At 45.6% G+C, this 16913-nt stretch overlaps 1 protein-coding gene across 6 annotated transcripts in view; it reads left to right on the top strand.

Annotated features, from left to right (window-relative positions):
- Positions 1–267: 267 nt before the first annotated feature.
- The window catches only part of LOC115612740 (integrator complex subunit 6-like), a 42376-nt gene continuing 25730 nt past the window's right edge, over positions 268–16913 (top strand). For all 6 annotated transcript variants that reach the window (XR_003993130.1, XR_003993129.1, XM_030497405.1 and 3 more), the window contains exons 1-2: positions 268–576; positions 665–742. Coding sequence is in view for 4 of the 6 variants with exons in the window: in XM_030497405.1 (XP_030353265.1) it covers positions 466–576; positions 665–742 (189 nt within the window). In the remaining 2 variants the exon portion in view is untranslated. The remainder of the gene's footprint in view (positions 577–664; positions 743–16913) is intronic.

Here is a 16913-nt window from a genome sequence, read left to right as displayed (position 1 = left end):
TTGAGGGGGGGCACACACAGACCGACCGACCGACACCGTGAGGCGGCGGCAGGACCGCCCGTCCGCCCGCCCCGCCGAGCCCCTGGGGCGAGGGGCGGGGAACCCCGCAGAGGGGCGGAGCGGGGTGACAGGTGCGCGCGCGCGGAGGGGTCCGGCGGCGGCGCGTCCCTCGTCACCCCCCCCCCTACCGCTTCTACCCGCTCCGCCATGAATATGCAAATGTGGGTATAATTGCCAGCCAATGGCGTGCGCGCTGGTCACATGGTGCTGGTGGAGGCTCAGGGAAGAGAAGTTGGGTCTCGGCGAGCGCAGGCAGCGCCGCGACCAGCCGCAGCCGGAGCCGCAGCCCCAGCGAGCCGGGCAGGGCGGGCGGGCGGGCGGCCGGGGCAGCGAGCGACACAGCCGCTACCCCCCCCTCCCTCCTCCCCGCGGGGTGCCCCGCGGGCCGGGGGCTCTGCCTGGACCATGCCGATCCTCCTCTTCCTCATAGACACGTCCGCCTCCATGAACCAGCGGGCGTATCTGGGCACCAGCTACCTGGACATCGCCAAGGGCGCTGTGGAGATCTTCATGAAGGTGAGCGCGGGGCCGGGGCGGGGGAACTGCCGCCGCTGCGGTCGCCCCGTTCGCCCGCTCACGCCGCTTCTCTCCGCTCTCTCCGCAGCTGCGGGCCCGGGACCCGGCCAGCCGCGGCGACAGGTACATGCTGGTTACGTTCGACGAGCCGCCCTACTGTATCAAGGTAATAACCCCCCCGCGGCCGCCCCGGCCGTCCCGCGGCCGCCCCTGCCCGGCGCTGGGGCCGCCCTCGGCGCGGTGGCGGCGCGGCGCAGCCCCGTCCGGCCCGGCGGCGGCAGCAGCAGCCTGTGAAGATGGCGGACATTTTGCTTTTGTATGGAGGAGAGAGGCTGAGGGCGCTGCTGAGATGGAGGAGGGGGGGGGGGGGGGGGAGGAGACGGACGGGAGCGTGATTCACCGCCCCGGCGTGCCGAGGGGGGCGGGCCCCCGGCGGGCCGCGCTCCGCCTCCCGCGCCCCTGTCCGCCCGCCTCCCGTGAGGCGGCGGCTCCGGAGGGGGCAGCGCCTCGCTTCAGCCGCGGGTCCCTGCGGGGCACGGGGTGAGGGCAGGAGGCAGCGCCCCCCTCACGGCCGCGGGACCCCCGCCGGCAGCGGGGGACAGCTGCGGGTTGTGGGACGGAGGCACCCGCGGCTGTTCTCTGCCTCTGCGAGGCAAGAAGCAGCAGGGGGGTGGGGTGTTGGCGTTCACCTTGCTCCTGCAGTGCCCTGTGGCCCGCACCAGTGTTGGTTAACGTGCTCGTAATTGCGGCTCCGTGCAGGGTTGTGGTGAGGTGAGGCTGCCTGGCTGGCTGCTCTTGCCCCTGTTTTCTCATTCCTCAACATTGAGGCAAGTAGGGCCATGCCATTTATCACGTCGACTGCACCACGAGGTTATGGCAAGAGGAAGAAAAATCGGGGCTCTGTGTCCCTTGTGCTGTAGCCTTCAACTTGCTGATAGAAACGTCTAACTTAAAATGTTTCAATAAAGCATGCCACAGAAAACATCATTGCAATGGGAGCTTTAGAATCCTGGATTAGGACTTTATTTGCCCTGATTAATACAATAGTTGTAATCATTGGACTTAGACCCATAAGTATGAAGGCTAAAGAAGTTAATGTAAAAATTTGTTGCTGGTCATCCCAGACAAGAAGAACGAACCCTGTGTAAATCCCCCAGCTAAAACTTCTTGAGGAGAACTTGTAAAAAACCCTATGCTCACTCACACTGTCAGTTCACATCTTTGATAATTGGGAAACTTAATTCTCGGGAGCTTTGAATCTTGGCTCCTTTCACCATCAATATATTTACACAGCTAAAAAGTCCAGCCTGCTTTCTGAAGTGACAGGAGTTGAGTTAGTGTGTCAGTATTTATTGTTTGTTACTGCACAGTTCCTTTCCTCAGAAGAAGGTGCAGAAGTAATCCTATTTCTGTGAGTTGAAACCATCCTTCTTGAGTTAAAGAAGTCCAAAAACCTTAGTCTGCTCAGGAGAGGTTTTTTTTAGACATGATGCACACACCCTTTTCCCTATCAATGTTTGTGGCTGGATACAAAACCTAAATCTTTGTTACGCAAGTGTTAACTGTAGATTTCTCGTGTTAAGGGCTCTTTCTCCTAGTTTTGTGTCAAATACTTTCCAAGTGTCCCTTTCTTAGGTTTTAGGAGGAAACCCTTCTACTGCAGGCATAGTGGTGGCTTAATAAAAACATGGTTCTTCTGCTGGAGCTCTGTGTGGTAACGCTACAGGTTATTACCACATATATACTCAGATTTGCTGAGGAAGATCATTCTGTTTAATGAGCATCTGGGTACATCCTAATGTAGTAATGAGCATCTGACTCTTCCCGGTTTTAGTGAATAGTAATTGGAATAAATGGGACTGTGTGATACCCGTTGAAGTGTTCAGTCAGTAGCTGAGGGGGGGAACATTGTGGTTCTGGTAACTTGCTAATGTCTCTTCTTAGAAATGTATTTTACTACCTTAAGCACACTGATTTTGTTAAATTGGACCTTAGACAATCTGTTGGTAACTCGTGTGGGACCAAGCTGCAGAGCCAATAAATACATGTTTATAGGAAGTATGATCACAGCTCCAGTTCCAGCATTACGTAAAGGCTTCGTGGCATAAATCAGCGTGGTTAGGCTGTCATCTTGTCTCACTCCAGCACAGAAAGCCTCCCAGCAACGTGATTCTTCCCCTGTTAGAAGATGTGTTCTCAAGACCTTTTACTCTTGTTTCTGATGCACCTCTGTTGTGTCTCTAATAAACACAGTTATGCCAGAAAACTCTGTGGTCTCAGCCAGGCTCTGCGTGTCTTGCAAAACATGCTTGTAAAAGAAAACAACCAATTAGTTTCTTTGCTAATGCTGCTGTAGTTTGATACTTTTATCTCTCTCGATTTAGAGAAGGGCAAAACAAACCTGACAAATGGATGTTATTTTGCAAGTGTGCTTTCCAAGTCCGTGCAGTAGCGTCTGGTTTTGGTTAGTGGCTGCTTTATCCTCTTGTTTTCTTTATGATTTACACTAATTAAATTGCATAATCTCACAGATAGCTCTTAAAGTTACCAGTGAAGCAACTGAGGGCAATAATCTTGGTGTGGCGACCACCCAGGAGGTGGAGGTATTATGGGAACTTCAGGTTGGAGAGGAGTAACTGGGATGAGTGCACTGGGTTTGTTTCAGAATTCATTTACCTGTAGCCTTAAAGTGTTTTAAATCAACAGTGCTGGTTCACTTTTGGTGGACAAGAATATCTTAAGAAAACATCATTCACATGGTGGTATTGTGCTAAGCAAAAGCATCCTGCTGTTGCACAGATGATTTGCTAAAGTCTGTGCAAGTAAGAGGGTGTATTTGGAGTTGTCTTTCTTATAGAGGGTCTGAAAATAGTGATGAGACCTGTTTTTAATTGACTGCTCATAGCTCTCTGTTTGTGCCACTTCTTAAAACCTGGATTATTCACTCTCTGAGTTTGCAGTGTGGCTCTGCAGGAGCTCTGGTGGCATGTCTCTAAAGAGGAGCCAGGGTGCTGTCCTGGGCACGTGGGGACAAGGAGATGGGGATGGTAGGAATTGAGTTCCACTCCTGTAGCAAACACCTCTGGAACCTCATCAGCTGCTGCTGAACCTCATCAGTTTTGCTGCTGTTCATTATGTAATGCATAGATGGTGATTTGTGACAGTAATTATGCAGCCATGTTCAACTCTTACATTGCTTCCAAAATGCTATCCAGTAAGAGACAGATATTTAGTATTTTAAAAGCATGTTAGGAGATGTATAAACCCATAGTGGTCAAATGATGTGATCCTGTACAGGTAAATGGAAAGATACCCTGTAAGTTCTGTTGAATATTGGGTTAGACTCTCACTTTATGTGCTAGGGGGGAGAAATAGGGTGTTACTTCATGAAGTAAGAATGTTCAACCTCATCTTTATAGTGTGTTTTTCCACCACTGTGTGTTTTTAGATTAAAACTGCAATAGGATGCTGTCAGGTGAGTCCATCTCAGGGTAGTGGCACTGGTAGTTAGCAATATTGGAGTGAGCTGGTCCATTCTGATCTGGGGTGTTTGGGCACCCTTGGGAAGCTCATGATACCTGTAGTAAAACTCCTTTGTACCCAGCAGCACGTGGCAGGTGTCTATTACAATTAAACCACAATATGGGTATTGAAGGAATTTACTCTCCCACGTGTATCCAGTTCTCTTTGGTGTGAGAAAAACGGGTTTCAGAACAGTTGTCTGGCACAGCATTTGGTGTTCTTGGCCTTGTAGCTGAGATAAATATGCTACCTGCTTCAACAGATCTGGTACCTGACGTGTCCTTGTTTCGAAGCCTTTATATTCATGGACTGCTAGGACTTGGAGCTTGCTCCATCCTGTGGGTGCTTTGACCTGGTGGTGCAGTGCCTTGGGTGCCAGCCTCGCCCTTCTCATCTCTTTGGATTCGGTACCCTCCATGGCTGGTACCAAAAGCCTGGGGAGGAGGGTGAAAACAGGCCAAGCGTGTTACCTACAGCTCTGCAGAGCACTTCCCAAGCTCCTGCAGCCTGTGGTTCAGACACCCATGCTGAGGGCTGGAAGGTCACCAATGGTTTTCTGTGGCTTTTTCTGTGTATTAGCCCAAAATCATAGAATGGTTTGGGTTGGAGAAGACCTTAAGAGCATCTAGTTCCAACCCCCTGCCATGGGCAGGGGCACCTCACACTAGACCATGTAATCACGTAACCTTTAGCATTGTCGGATGCTTTTATTCCTCTGTCAGATATGTGTTTCTCCACACCTAAGCACATGCCATGGTATAAATAGACAGAATCTTAAGCTATTTTATTTGTCCTTTTTTTCCCCTGAAATAATGGTGCATAGAGTAAGAGTATGGGGAGAAGGGAAGAGTCTTCCCTGCCCCTTCTCCTAAGTTTTTCCTGCTTTCTCATGATGCAGAAAAGAGGGAGGTTTCAACAACACCTACCTAGATTCCTCTGCAAATGGAGTTCATACCAAAATCTCTGCCTAAAACAGAGTTTTTCAAAAGGAAAGCAAGGTTTAGCTCTTTAGTTTTTATTGCATTCTTAATTTCTGTTAAAGCTCACATCCTGCAGTTTGTGGTCTGCTTCTGCATTTATGCTGCAGTTGGCTAGTTCAGGCCCAGTGGTGGTCAGATGTGAAGCTACTGATGAACTGGACTGTCCTGTTCCCTTGTAACTGGTATCTGGTTGCTCGCAGTGGGATGGCCTTTCCTCAGTGCTTGAGGAATATTATTTAAGGTAGGGTCACAGAAACATGGCTTTTGTTTTGTATTCTTGTGAGACTCTGTGCTATGACTTTCCTAAATGATCTGGCCATAAGTCAGAGGATGGAGAACTGAAGTTATGTTTACTCCGCCAAATCTGAAATTACATGTATGTGTATCGTCCTCTCTCTGTTATGTGTTACACTGAATTTGGTTCAGTTGTGACTGCGCTATAAAAATAGGCTCCCCGAATTTGAGTGCAGAAATATGTACGTAGCTGTCTGAGAAGTACCTTAAAATAGTTAATACAGTGAAACACTTTACTGTTTGAGAAATGCAAACTGGGGCTGATAGATAGGATGCCTTCCAGTTCTGTTGCTGTTCCCTGCTAGTCTGAACATATGTTCAGTGCTAAAGAGCTCTCTTGTGGAAGCAGCCTGTTGTGATGGACTGAGCAACCTCCTCTGTCCCCCTCAAATTCTCATAAGGGGTTCAGCTTGATGACTTCTGATTTTGGTGTTGGATTGGGATGCTTAAGAGGCTGGAATAGGAATTTGTAAAGGCTCTTTTAAACATCTATCAATGAGTATTTATTATGTGTAAATACCCTCTTCATTCATGGTATTAAAATAGTGCTTCAAAACTGGGACTTCATAAGGTCAGACTCAGGGTCTGACTCTGCCTCTGACTGACTCTGCAAAGGGGGGTGGCAAATGAATAGGCTGTGCTGCAAAACCGAGATGGGAGATCCATTTGTCTGTTTCTGAAAGATACTAGATCAGAGCTCCTGACCCTGAGCTGCAGGGAGAAAGAGAAACCCAACTGTGAAACCTGTTGGGTTTGAGGCAGGGTTCTCCAGGAAAGCTGCCTGGGGTGATAGGAGATGCATTTGTGTGTGTGTTTTAACTTTTGGCAAGGAAGAAAACTAGAGGAATACCTAGTAAGCTATAGCAAATCCATAGAATTATCTTAAATTGGTTAAACCTTTACAGGAACCTTGAGACACAAAACCCCATCAGTTTTATGTGTAAAAGGCCTGGCTTTTGGCAGATATGAGTACTTGGTGGTTTGACCTGTGCTGTGGAAAAGGCTGTATGAACAGCTGGAAATACAGTCGGGGTTTCACAAGTTGGTAGTGAGGTACGCAGGCAGAATTGTGTGGTGCAAAGCAGATACTGGCTGCAGGGGCAGGAGGGGAGCTGATACAGAGAGATGCAAGAGGAAAAGAAAGCTGAGGTCAATGGGAGAGGCCTATCTTTCTCTCCAGATATGCTGTGAATAATGTACAAACTTAATGAACCTGCTAGCCAAGCATAATGGAAAGAGGAAAAAAATGCAGCATGTAGAACTGGAGACTGGATGAGATGTGGCTAGACTACAGTGTCTGTGATAACTAATGCAGGAGGCTGTTCTGTATTTGTTAGGGGGGTGAGAGCCCTTCCTCCTTTACCACCATACACATTTTGGGTCAGTCCTAGCAATATCTGTATTTCGGAACGCTAACATCTTCCATTGCTGCCTCCCCTTCAGTCTTGCCATGTATCTTTCACTGAGCTTGCTTTGGGTTTCATCATGGGATTTGTGTATTTGCAGCAGGCTGACTTTCAGCGTAAATGGCTGGCAGGTTAAACCCAACAGTTGCTCTTCCTCGGTTAAACACAATGGGTTTAAGAAAACCAGAAGTCACGTAACTGTTTAAGGAGCACTCATGCAAATCCTGGTTGCCTGGTTCTTTTTGAGAACAAAACAAACCGATACTTCCTCTGTTTGAGAATCTCCCACCAAACAGTTTTTACATGCTCCTTTCTGTCTAACTGCCTTATCACTTAAGGATGTGTGCTCTGTGTGTGTGCATGCGAAAAGATACTTTTTAATTAAACATCTAATTTCAATTGGGTAAGTAAGGCCAAACACAGCTAAAAAGTCCTTGTTGGTTCAAGTGATAGGTTTGTATTTTATATAGTGCGGTGCACGTGTCTTAAAATCTGATTAAAAACCTTACAATTATCAGTTGACAAGCCTGTAGTAGCATGTAATAAAGTATTGTAGCTCCTTATAGCTTATAAAGGTACTAAATGGGTTCTAATAGAGAGCATCCTTTAAAAGACACACTCCCTTTCTTGAGAGACAAGATATTGGGTAGTGTAAAACATGTTAAATGCTATTAAACGTGTGTGAGCATGAAAGTCTCACTGCTTTCTCCCTGTCCTGAGTGACTGCTTCTTGCTGTCTGCCTTTTGCTTGTGAGTTGTAGTGAGCATCCTTCTGCAGGAACTGGTGTGAGAGGAGGAAGCACCGTACTGAGGAGTTGTGTGCTCAGTGATGTCCTTTTAAAAACACCAAACAGTAATGAGAGTGATTCATTCTTCTAAAAAACCCCCTTTAATACACTCTGAAATTGAGGTCTCTTGTAAAAATTCAAGTTCATGCATGAAGGTGATTCAAGTTTTTGCAATGGATTAATTTTAAAAGGAAGGGCAGTTCAGAAATGAGCTTCTTGACAGATAGGATGGGCTGAACTCTGCTTGGCTGTCACTTCTGTTGTTAGTTTCTGAAGTTAAATACTGGAAGTTGTGCTTTTACCTCCTACCTGCCTTCATGGGAAGGGAGCCTCTGTGTTGCTGGGTTAGTTCTTAATGAAAATCCTGGAACTGGTTCTGTTTCTGCAGGAATCTGCAAACCAAAAGCTTGTTCTTTCCTCTGAAGTGGGCTGCAGCTTCCTCCTATTGATGAGATGCCAGAGGCCTTGAATGGAAACCAGCATCTGGCGTTCATAGCCACTGTAGGCATTTCTTTTTATCATCTTTTTATTTGGTTCTTGAGTTGATCTTGGACACATTCAAAGATGTAAGCCCTTAAGACTACAGGATAAACTAGACAAAAGTAGATATGTTTGCACTAAGAGGCTTAACTCATCCTCAGTGCAAAGGTTGTCTTTATTTTAAAAATAGAAGCTTAAAATGGGGAATCAAACAGTTGAGTTGGAGCTCCCTGGTTGTGTTTTTGTGGTGAGGTGTTCTGTAAGGAGGAAAGGGGTTTGTGAAGTTGGGGCTTTCTGCACTTACACTTAAACTATGGTGCTAAATGCTGGTTGTCTCACACTGGATCAACGGGAAAGGTAATTAAGGTTGGAGACACTTCTCAGTGTTCACCCTTGCAAATACTCTTCAAAACAGCTTGCCAGAAAGAACTGATTTGCAGCAGTAGTGTAAGAATGATGTTCTGAGCTTGTCGTGAACAAGGAAAGGCAAAAGTTGGTGTTTTCCTACTTGAGACAGTTGGAATCAAGTGGGAAAAGGTACATCCTGTACCATGTCACTTGTCTTTTGGGGGGGAGGACAGTGCTCCAAGTCCAAGGGGCCTGTGAGAAAAGCCTGGAATTCTTCAGCTCTTCCCCACTTTCTCTATTTTGAATGCCTGTAGCCCTGATTTTACTTAATAACATAGACTACCAAAAAATCAGTGCAAAGAGCAGTTGCTGCTGTTCTGAATCTTAAATGCAGGTTGTTATTTAAGTAATTCACGTGTGTAAATTTAGAGTTTTGGTATGTTTTCTTCCCTCTTAAACTTCAGTGTTACAGTTTACCACTTAATATATAATTCTTGTGCTTCTACCCCCCCCCAAAAGTATACAAGTAGTAATATAAAGTCTTGCTTTGCATTTTTCTTGCTAACGTTAGATTATTCAGAGAACAGTTGTGTAATAATCAGTTTCTAATTCAATTTCAGCTGCAAGCAGCGTGTTCTAGGGGCAAGGTCTTAGTAAGGTGCCAAGGAAAAAGTACATTCTCATAGTGAGACTCTGTTATTGGGCTGATGAGAATCTGTGGTTGCCCATAGACTTGTATTGATCTCTCTATTCGCTCTGAAGAGTGTTTGAAAGACAAACTTTCTTTGGTACATTTATAAGTAGCTCTGAAACTTGAACTACTTATTACCACATAAGTAAAGCAGAGCCTTGTTTTCTTCTAAATAGCTTTTTCCTCCCCCTTCTTTTCTAGCTAAAGGGCCACTCTCTCATTTTACCCAGTTTCTGTGATTCTCTGCAAGCTCTCCAGGAAAAGCAGCACTAGATACATGAAATGCTATTCTAGGCTACAAAATGAATGCTTCAGTATGCCTTAATTTTGCTCTTTAAAGATGAAAATGGTTGTTGATCTGTGTTTCCAGAGATGCTTTTAAACTCTTTAACAGTCTAAAATAGCATTGAAAAAAATAGAGATCTTCATAAGGTGGATGTTGCTGAACAACTCATTTGGCTGAAAACAAAGATCTACGGTGTGGTTAAGCTGGTGTTGCTATGTTGCTTCTAAGTGAGAATAATGCATTAGTATTGGTCTTCATAGCATGTTAGTGGAGCTGGTAAGTTGTTATTTCATAAAAACAAAAAAGGGGGATGAGTTCAGCTCTGCTTTGTGAGAAGATCTGCATCTGTTGAGCCCCAACACTCAGAGCCTGTAGCTGCCCCATTGTCCTGGTGGTGTGCTCACTGGTTGGGACCATGGTGGCATCCTGGGCTGGGACAGGGCTTGTGGCGCTTGGCTTGAGTGGGCATAGCCGGAGCCAGTGAGATCCTTGGTGTCAAGAAGTGTGTGGAGTGAGGCAGCGAGTGCCTCCATTTAATCCAAAGAGCTGAAGCTCAGTTACTGCTTTGGAACTCGAGGAGAAAGCTGTGGTTTATCCTCTTCTAAACCAAAAAACCTCTGCCCACAGCAGTGCTACCAATGCCACCAACTTTCTTTTTGCTATATCAGACTTGAATCTGGAGTCGATGTTATTTGCTGGGCCTGGTTAGTTGAAGTTTCTCAGTTTGTGTTCCTTCAGTGGGTGTATGAATTTGGTTGTGATCTGAAGTCTGTCTCTTCTTGTTCTCCCCAGCACTGCCTTGGGTAGCATTCCAGACATGCATCAAGGGGACTTGTTGATAGATGATCCCCTTTAGATCAGTTACCTTCTTGAGATCCAGAGTAAACTTGCAATACATGTACAAGTTGTGTGATGTCCTTTTGGAAGGAGAGGGAGGAATGTGGGAGTTTCAGAGTGAGTGTGGATCATGCTGTGTGGTCTCTGCTCTGGGCTCTGAAGATAGGGGAGCACCAGTAATTCTTTTCCACTTGATTCCCCAGACTGTGCCATGAAGCATCCCTTGTGCTGATGGCAAACACACTCTGTAACCTTTTGGCTGTTGCCTTTAGTCCTTGTGACTTTTCCAACCACGAGACTAGGAAGGGACCAGAACGTAAATGCCCCATCTCTGGCAGTGTCCAAGGCCAGGTTGGACAGAGCCTTGGGCAACATGGTCTAGTGTGAGGTGTCCCTGCCCATGGCAGGGGATTGGAACTGGATGATCTTAAGGTCCTTTCCAACCCAAACCATTCTGTGACAGAGCTATGAGCTGACTGGCATTGGAAACATGTTGGATAGTCTGGAAAAGCGATGGCTGCTTGTGGCTAAATGCACATTTTTGATGGAAACCTCAGTGTTTTGATGGTTGCCCTCTCTACAGGGTCTGTTTTAGATGCACCTATAATGATATGTCTGGAATGACTGCTATGCTGCTGAATAGAAACATGCAGGCTCTTGGTTTGCTTACTGTGCTAGAGCTGCAAGTTGGGTGATGATATCTGTGTTCCTTCTCTACTGAGTGTGAAACATAGCTTGGTCTGGTTCAATTCTGCTTGTGCAGTGCTCCTCAGAAATAGGTGCTTTTTTTAACTGGATGGTGTTCTTTTATTTAAATAAGAATGCTTTTTGCAATAGGGTGATACTGTGATCTCTTTGGTATTTATACTTCCCTTCCTTCATGTGTAGTCCTTTCATCCTCGTGCAGCAAAGAGTGCAGTGAGTGTAGCTGTCAAAACATAGGAAGTACTGTCGACCAAAAAGCTAAATCCAGATGGATTAAAGCAGGAGCAGCAGGTAATAAATAAAAAGGTAGTGTAGGCTTTTTTCTCTTGTCATTGATTATTATTATCACTTGATTCCAAGCACAGTTTCCAGCTTTGAGTTGTTCATACAGCATCTGTGTTTGACACTTCTAATGGGAGAAGGTACTGCTTCTCTAAATGCTGGTATTAACAGAAGGCCCAGTACTTGCTTTGTAACTGGAGCTCAAGAACCTCTTTACTGGTGTTGCATGGTTACTGTGCTTAAAGATGAATATGAGTTGTTCTTACATAAACATCTCGAATTCTCCTCTAGAGAAAAGCATTTCTGTATCTTGTTTGTTGTTGAAGTCATCTTAAAAGGACAGTGAGGCACATGGTGCAGTTTGAGCTTGTGTCTTCAGGTGTGTGATGCTTTTTCTTGAGGTATCATGGAGAAATACTTTTTTCTATCCAAGATTAAACCTTTTTCTATGTACTGTCAATAACAGTTGGTACTTACATATTGCACTGGAATGCAGTTCTGATCTTGTTCACATTCACTAATACATGCTTTAGAAAACAATCTATCTTTATAAATGAATTAGTCTTTTGCTGGTGCACCTACAGGGGAGCTCAGCTTAGAAATGTGCAATCAAAGGACATGTTCAGGTTAGATGTAACAAAGAAGTTGTTCCCTGTGAGGGTGCTGAGGCGCTGGCACAGACTTTTCCCAGAGGAGCTGTGGCTGCCCCATCCCTGGCAGTGTTCAAGGCCAGGTTGGACACAGGGGCTTGGAGCAACCTGGTCTAGTGGAAGGTGTCCCTGCCCGTGGCAGGGTTTGGAGCTGGATGAGCTTTAAGGTCCCTTCCAACACAAACCAGTCTGGGATTCTGTGTTCTGTGCACCCGAGTTCACTCTGCAGACCTGTCTTGGAGCACAAGAACTGATTGCTTTTGGATGAAATGAAAGGGGAAGATGCAACCCAGCCCCTGAGTGATGAGTCTGCAGGACTCTACTGTAAGACAGCTATTCTGAAGTAAACCCCTTGAAATCCAGTTATGTGGCTGTCATCATCCCTTAGAAACTACTGCCTTGTTCATGCTGCACTGCTTGCGGGCCTGAAGGTAGCCAGTGCATGACATACTCTTCCTTGCATTAAAGCTGTTTCCAGTTGTGTAGGGAAAAACAAAGTGGGTGAAGTGAGCAGAGATTCTGTGTTTGTTATCAAGGTACACAGTCTGTGCCAGAAAAGATTTGTGGTGCCTGGAGGTGGATGGAGATGGAGAACGTCTAAGCAAAGTGACAGCAGTAATGACTTGATGGGAAGATACAATTAGCTTAGTATTCTCAGTGCTTTAGCCTTAACGTTAACCTGTTGCTCACTACCTCTAACGTAAAGAGAACCCAAGTGACACTTTTGTAGACTCTTCACTGTACTTGAATGCTCTGTGGGCTTATTGAGGAAGTAGTTTACACCTGCATATTGACTACCGATTAAAATACTCCTCATATGAGGACTGAGAAGGTGGTTTTTGTTAGGTTGGTCGCATAGTAAACAGCAGTGTGTACCTGCTTGATCAGCCAGGGCTTGTTTCTGTTGTGCCTGAGTAGGGTCATGTTTAAGTTTTACCCTCAAACTCTGATCCCTGTTTGATTCCAGTGTGAAAAGCTCCCAGCTTGCTAACCAAGACATTTTTGTCTTTTCATCCATCTTTGCCCTAGAATCTGACTTTGTTACAGCAAAGCATAAGGGTAGCAGCTGTTTGTGTTTCAAACCCTTGTCTAAGGCAAGAGGAGACTGGAAGAGTGGGGAATAAAACTAGTAATATAAGTGATTTGCTGTGTGCTGGCGAGCCTAACACAGAGATAGCAATTGCTCACATCTGGTCTGAGCCCATCAAACCTTCTCTTCCCACAAGCTTTGCATCAGAATGGTTAAGATCTGCTGATGTACCTTCACTAGCACTAGTCTTCCAAATCCAGGACAGCACAGCTTGGATCCAAGCTGGCTCATTGTGTTCAGCACTACCCTGATGATAAGCTGATTTCAGGCCTGTGTGCCAGTATCATTCTGTGCTGGAGGTATCCTAATCTGCTATCTGAGAGGTGGGTGTTGTGATGTTGTTCTGTGCCAAGAACAAAACCGAATTGATCTTGTGAGTTTCTTTACTCAGGGCTGTTTGATATTGTGCAATGACAGGACTGGAACATTGCATAAAAGTAACTAGAGAGCATAGGTACTGAAATGAGAGAAGTGTTATTCTGCAGCCAGGGTATAGACAGAACCTGAGAGCTCTCTTGCCTCAAAAATGGCATTTCTAAGTGTTTGGAGGGGAGTCAGTGTCTGCATGTCTTAGAGCTGTTCCTCTGCCCCATTTGCACAGCACAAACACTTGTGACGATGAAATTAGTGGGTGAAATAGGTGGTTCGATGGTGGATTATTTTAGGACTTTTAAATAAAGACATACAGGATGTTTATTACATGTCAGTACCTTTGTTCTGCTGTGTGCTGATTCTTACTAGTAAATCTCTGAACATCACATAAAGAACGTGGGGGTAGTGTGGGCATTGTACTGTTGATGTTACCTTGTCCTTCATGGGTCAGGGAGACACATGGCACCAGGACCTCTCCCCTTCTCCCCCTTGGCTAAATGTTGTTGTAGGAAAACGGGTGACCAAGATAGCCTTTGTGTTTGCTAGAGTTCCAGTTCCAGAGTTGCTGAAGCTGGGGCAGGAAAGGTCTCGGTTCCATAGGAGGGGATCCCCTGCTGCAGAACCCACTGAGCAATGCTGGGGCTGTGTTCAGGAGATGACAAAGAGATGAAAGTATTTTGGCATGTGAAAAGCAGCAGTATAGGGGGTCCAAAAGACTAACTCAGTTCCTGAGTGCTCTCACACAAGCATGGATTTGGGTTTGGGTTGGGTACGGTTACCATTGAGCAGAAAAGTAACATAAAGATGAACCATTCTGATGGCTAGGAAGGCAAAATTCTCTGCTGGGTTCCCTGTCTTCCCAAAGCACTTGGAATTTCCACAGCAGGAGCAGTTTGAGGTTACTACAGCTGGATTTTCTGACCTTATGCTTTCCAAATGGATGACGCTGACAACCTGGGATGCCACAAGCATGTTATCCTGAACTTGTCTTGGGTTTTCCAAGATGGGTGCATTCAGTAATAGCTTGAATTACTGATTCTTTAAGCAAGTTGTAATATCTGAAATGCAGTTCATTCTAGGGCAACGTTACCAGAACTCTAAGAACCTGTATGTTTAACTAAATAGTGAGTACTTGCTGTAACCCAGGCTGTTGGGATTGGCATGCTGGCTTGCAAATTGTCTTTTGGATCAGATCTGAAAGCAATCCAGTGAACAATAAACTACAGTTCTGTCTTTTGGCATAGCCTGGGGAAGCACTAAAAATGAAGACTTGCAGCCTCAAAGGAGCCAGCTCCCTGGTGAAATCAGGAGAGACGGCTTTGGATCTGGAATTCTTGTGCTCTGATGCCCAACCTCTGGGTTTTTCCCCAATAAGTTGACCAAACCATGCTAAGAAATAGTTGGAAAAAAGCCCTGCTGCCCCCAAATGTTGTATTGTTTAAAAAAGCCAACAAACCAACAACCAACCACTAAAACCCCTACAATAAAATCAGTAAATATGACAGTTAAGCCAGCGTAGTTAAGAATACAACACGTATGCATTGCACACCTTCAAAACTTGGGAATGCTTTGCTTGTACTTTGATATTGCTCTCTTGTGTGTGATAAAGGTAGTGTGGGGGTTTGGTTTTGTTTGGTTCCCTCTCCCAAAGCCTCTTATAAGATTTTCTTTCCTACCTTTTGCATCTGAAATCTGTTGTTTCTCCCGAAGTTTTGGTGGTCTTTTTAAGCTACTGATTCTGGACAAGATTTTGTTTTGCTGCTCAACTCTTTGTTTTGATGTTCAGTTAGTCCTGGTTCTGCTTGGGCTAAATAAGACCTTCTCTTCTTCACTAGATGTTTCACTTTGGTTTTTGTCTGAATTCTGGACAATCTGGGCCTATCTGCTGCTGCAGTAAGCTATTTTGACTGCACCTGCTTCTGGAAGCAGCTGTAATGCTCCTGTAGCTGTAGGGTGAAATAGAGCAGGGCATGGATTTGTCTGAAAATTAAGTCACCAGAAAAAAAGTGGTACTTTTAGAATCTTGGAGTCACAGAATCCCAGACTGGTTTGGGTTGGAAAGGACCTTAAGATCATCCAGTCCCAACCCCCTACCATGGGCAGGGACACCTTCCTCTAGAGCAGGTTGCTCCAAGCCCCTGTGTCCAACCTGGCCTTGAACACTGCCAGGGATGGGGCAGCCACAGCTTCTCTGGGAAAAGTCTGTGCCAGCGCCTCAGCACCCTCACAGGGAACAACTTCTGCCTTATCTAACCTGAACTTCCCCTGTTTCAGTTTGAACCCATCACCCCTTGTCCTATCACTGCATCCCTGATGCAGAGTCCTTCTCCAGCATCCTTGTAGCCCCCTTCAGACCCCGGAAGCTGCTCTGAGGTCTCCACGCAGCTTCTCTTCTCCAGGCTGAACGGCCCCAACTTAGCCCGTGTTATAAGAACACTTTTCTTTTCCCCCAGTATGATTTACTTGCAGAGACAGCAGCTAGTGCTTGGAAGGGGGGATGCTGCTTCCAGACCTCAGGGTTTCATGGGATGGTGTCCAAAGCGTGTCAGTGCAGGAGGCCAAATGACGCTGCATTTTTGCTTCTTCCTGGCATAAGCAAACAGGGTGAGATTGTTGCTTATAGTACTTGGGTTTGGTTGGTTTTTTCCCCCCAGCCATCTTCAAAAGTCTTTTGGTGTGTCTGTACAGGCTGAAATGATTTGTTCATCTACATTATCAATGGAGAAACAAGTAACATCATGGCATGGGAAAGGCTGCTCAGATTGCTCTTAGTAAATGCTGGGCATAAGAGTGACTAAGTAGGAAAGTAATATTGGAGATTATGAGAAATTACTCTCAGTGTAGGTTCATAAACAACTAAAATAACTAGTTCTTCATAATTACTGACCTGTAGAGGATACATAGTTGTTGTAGAAAATGTGTTTTGTCCTCTGAGGTTGGGGGGTTTTGGTTGGGGATGGGGGGTGTTTTGGCCATTAGTGTTTCTGCTGGCAAATGGAAGCAGTGCTACATAAAAGCAGTGCTTTTTTTTTCTGTCTAAGCAGCATTAGTGTCAGTATTTTGAATTTAGGAAGGATTATTATTTAATCACTTTAAAGTGCTTTCTTGAAGTCATTATGCATATGCTCAGTGTTATGTATTTGACTTCTTATTTTGCCCTAAGAATGATCCTACTGTATGTATGGAGAGGAGAATATACAGAGTTCTTTGGGGCCTGAGTTTTTATCCCTGAAATACATGTTTAATTATATACATTGGCTTGAGTTTTTCTGGAAGAAACATTTTTCAGCAGTAGACCTTCTTGTCACTGATTTTGGTGATTTTGATTCAAGAAGCTTGTTTTGAGGATAAGGTTGAGAATCATAGAAATCCCGGCCTGGTTTGTGTTGGAAGGGACCTTAAAGCTCATCCAATTCCAACCCCTGCCACGGGCAGGGACACCTTCCACTAGAGCAGGTTGCTCCAAGCCCCTGTGTCCAACCTGGCCTTGAACACTGCCAGGGATGGGGCAGCCACAGCTTCTCTGGGCACCCTGTGCCAGCGCCTCAGCACCCTCACAGGGAAGAGCTTCTGCCTCAGAGCTCATCTCAGTCTCCCCTCTGGCAG

Source organism: Strigops habroptila, chromosome 9 (assembly GCF_004027225.2).
Source record: "Strigops habroptila isolate Jane chromosome 9, bStrHab1.2.pri, whole genome shotgun sequence".
NCBI classification, from domain to species: domain Eukaryota; kingdom Metazoa; phylum Chordata; class Aves; order Psittaciformes; family Psittacidae; genus Strigops; species Strigops habroptila.
The sequence above is the reverse complement of the archived record's forward strand: the minus strand, read 5'-3'. Positions and strand labels throughout refer to the sequence as shown.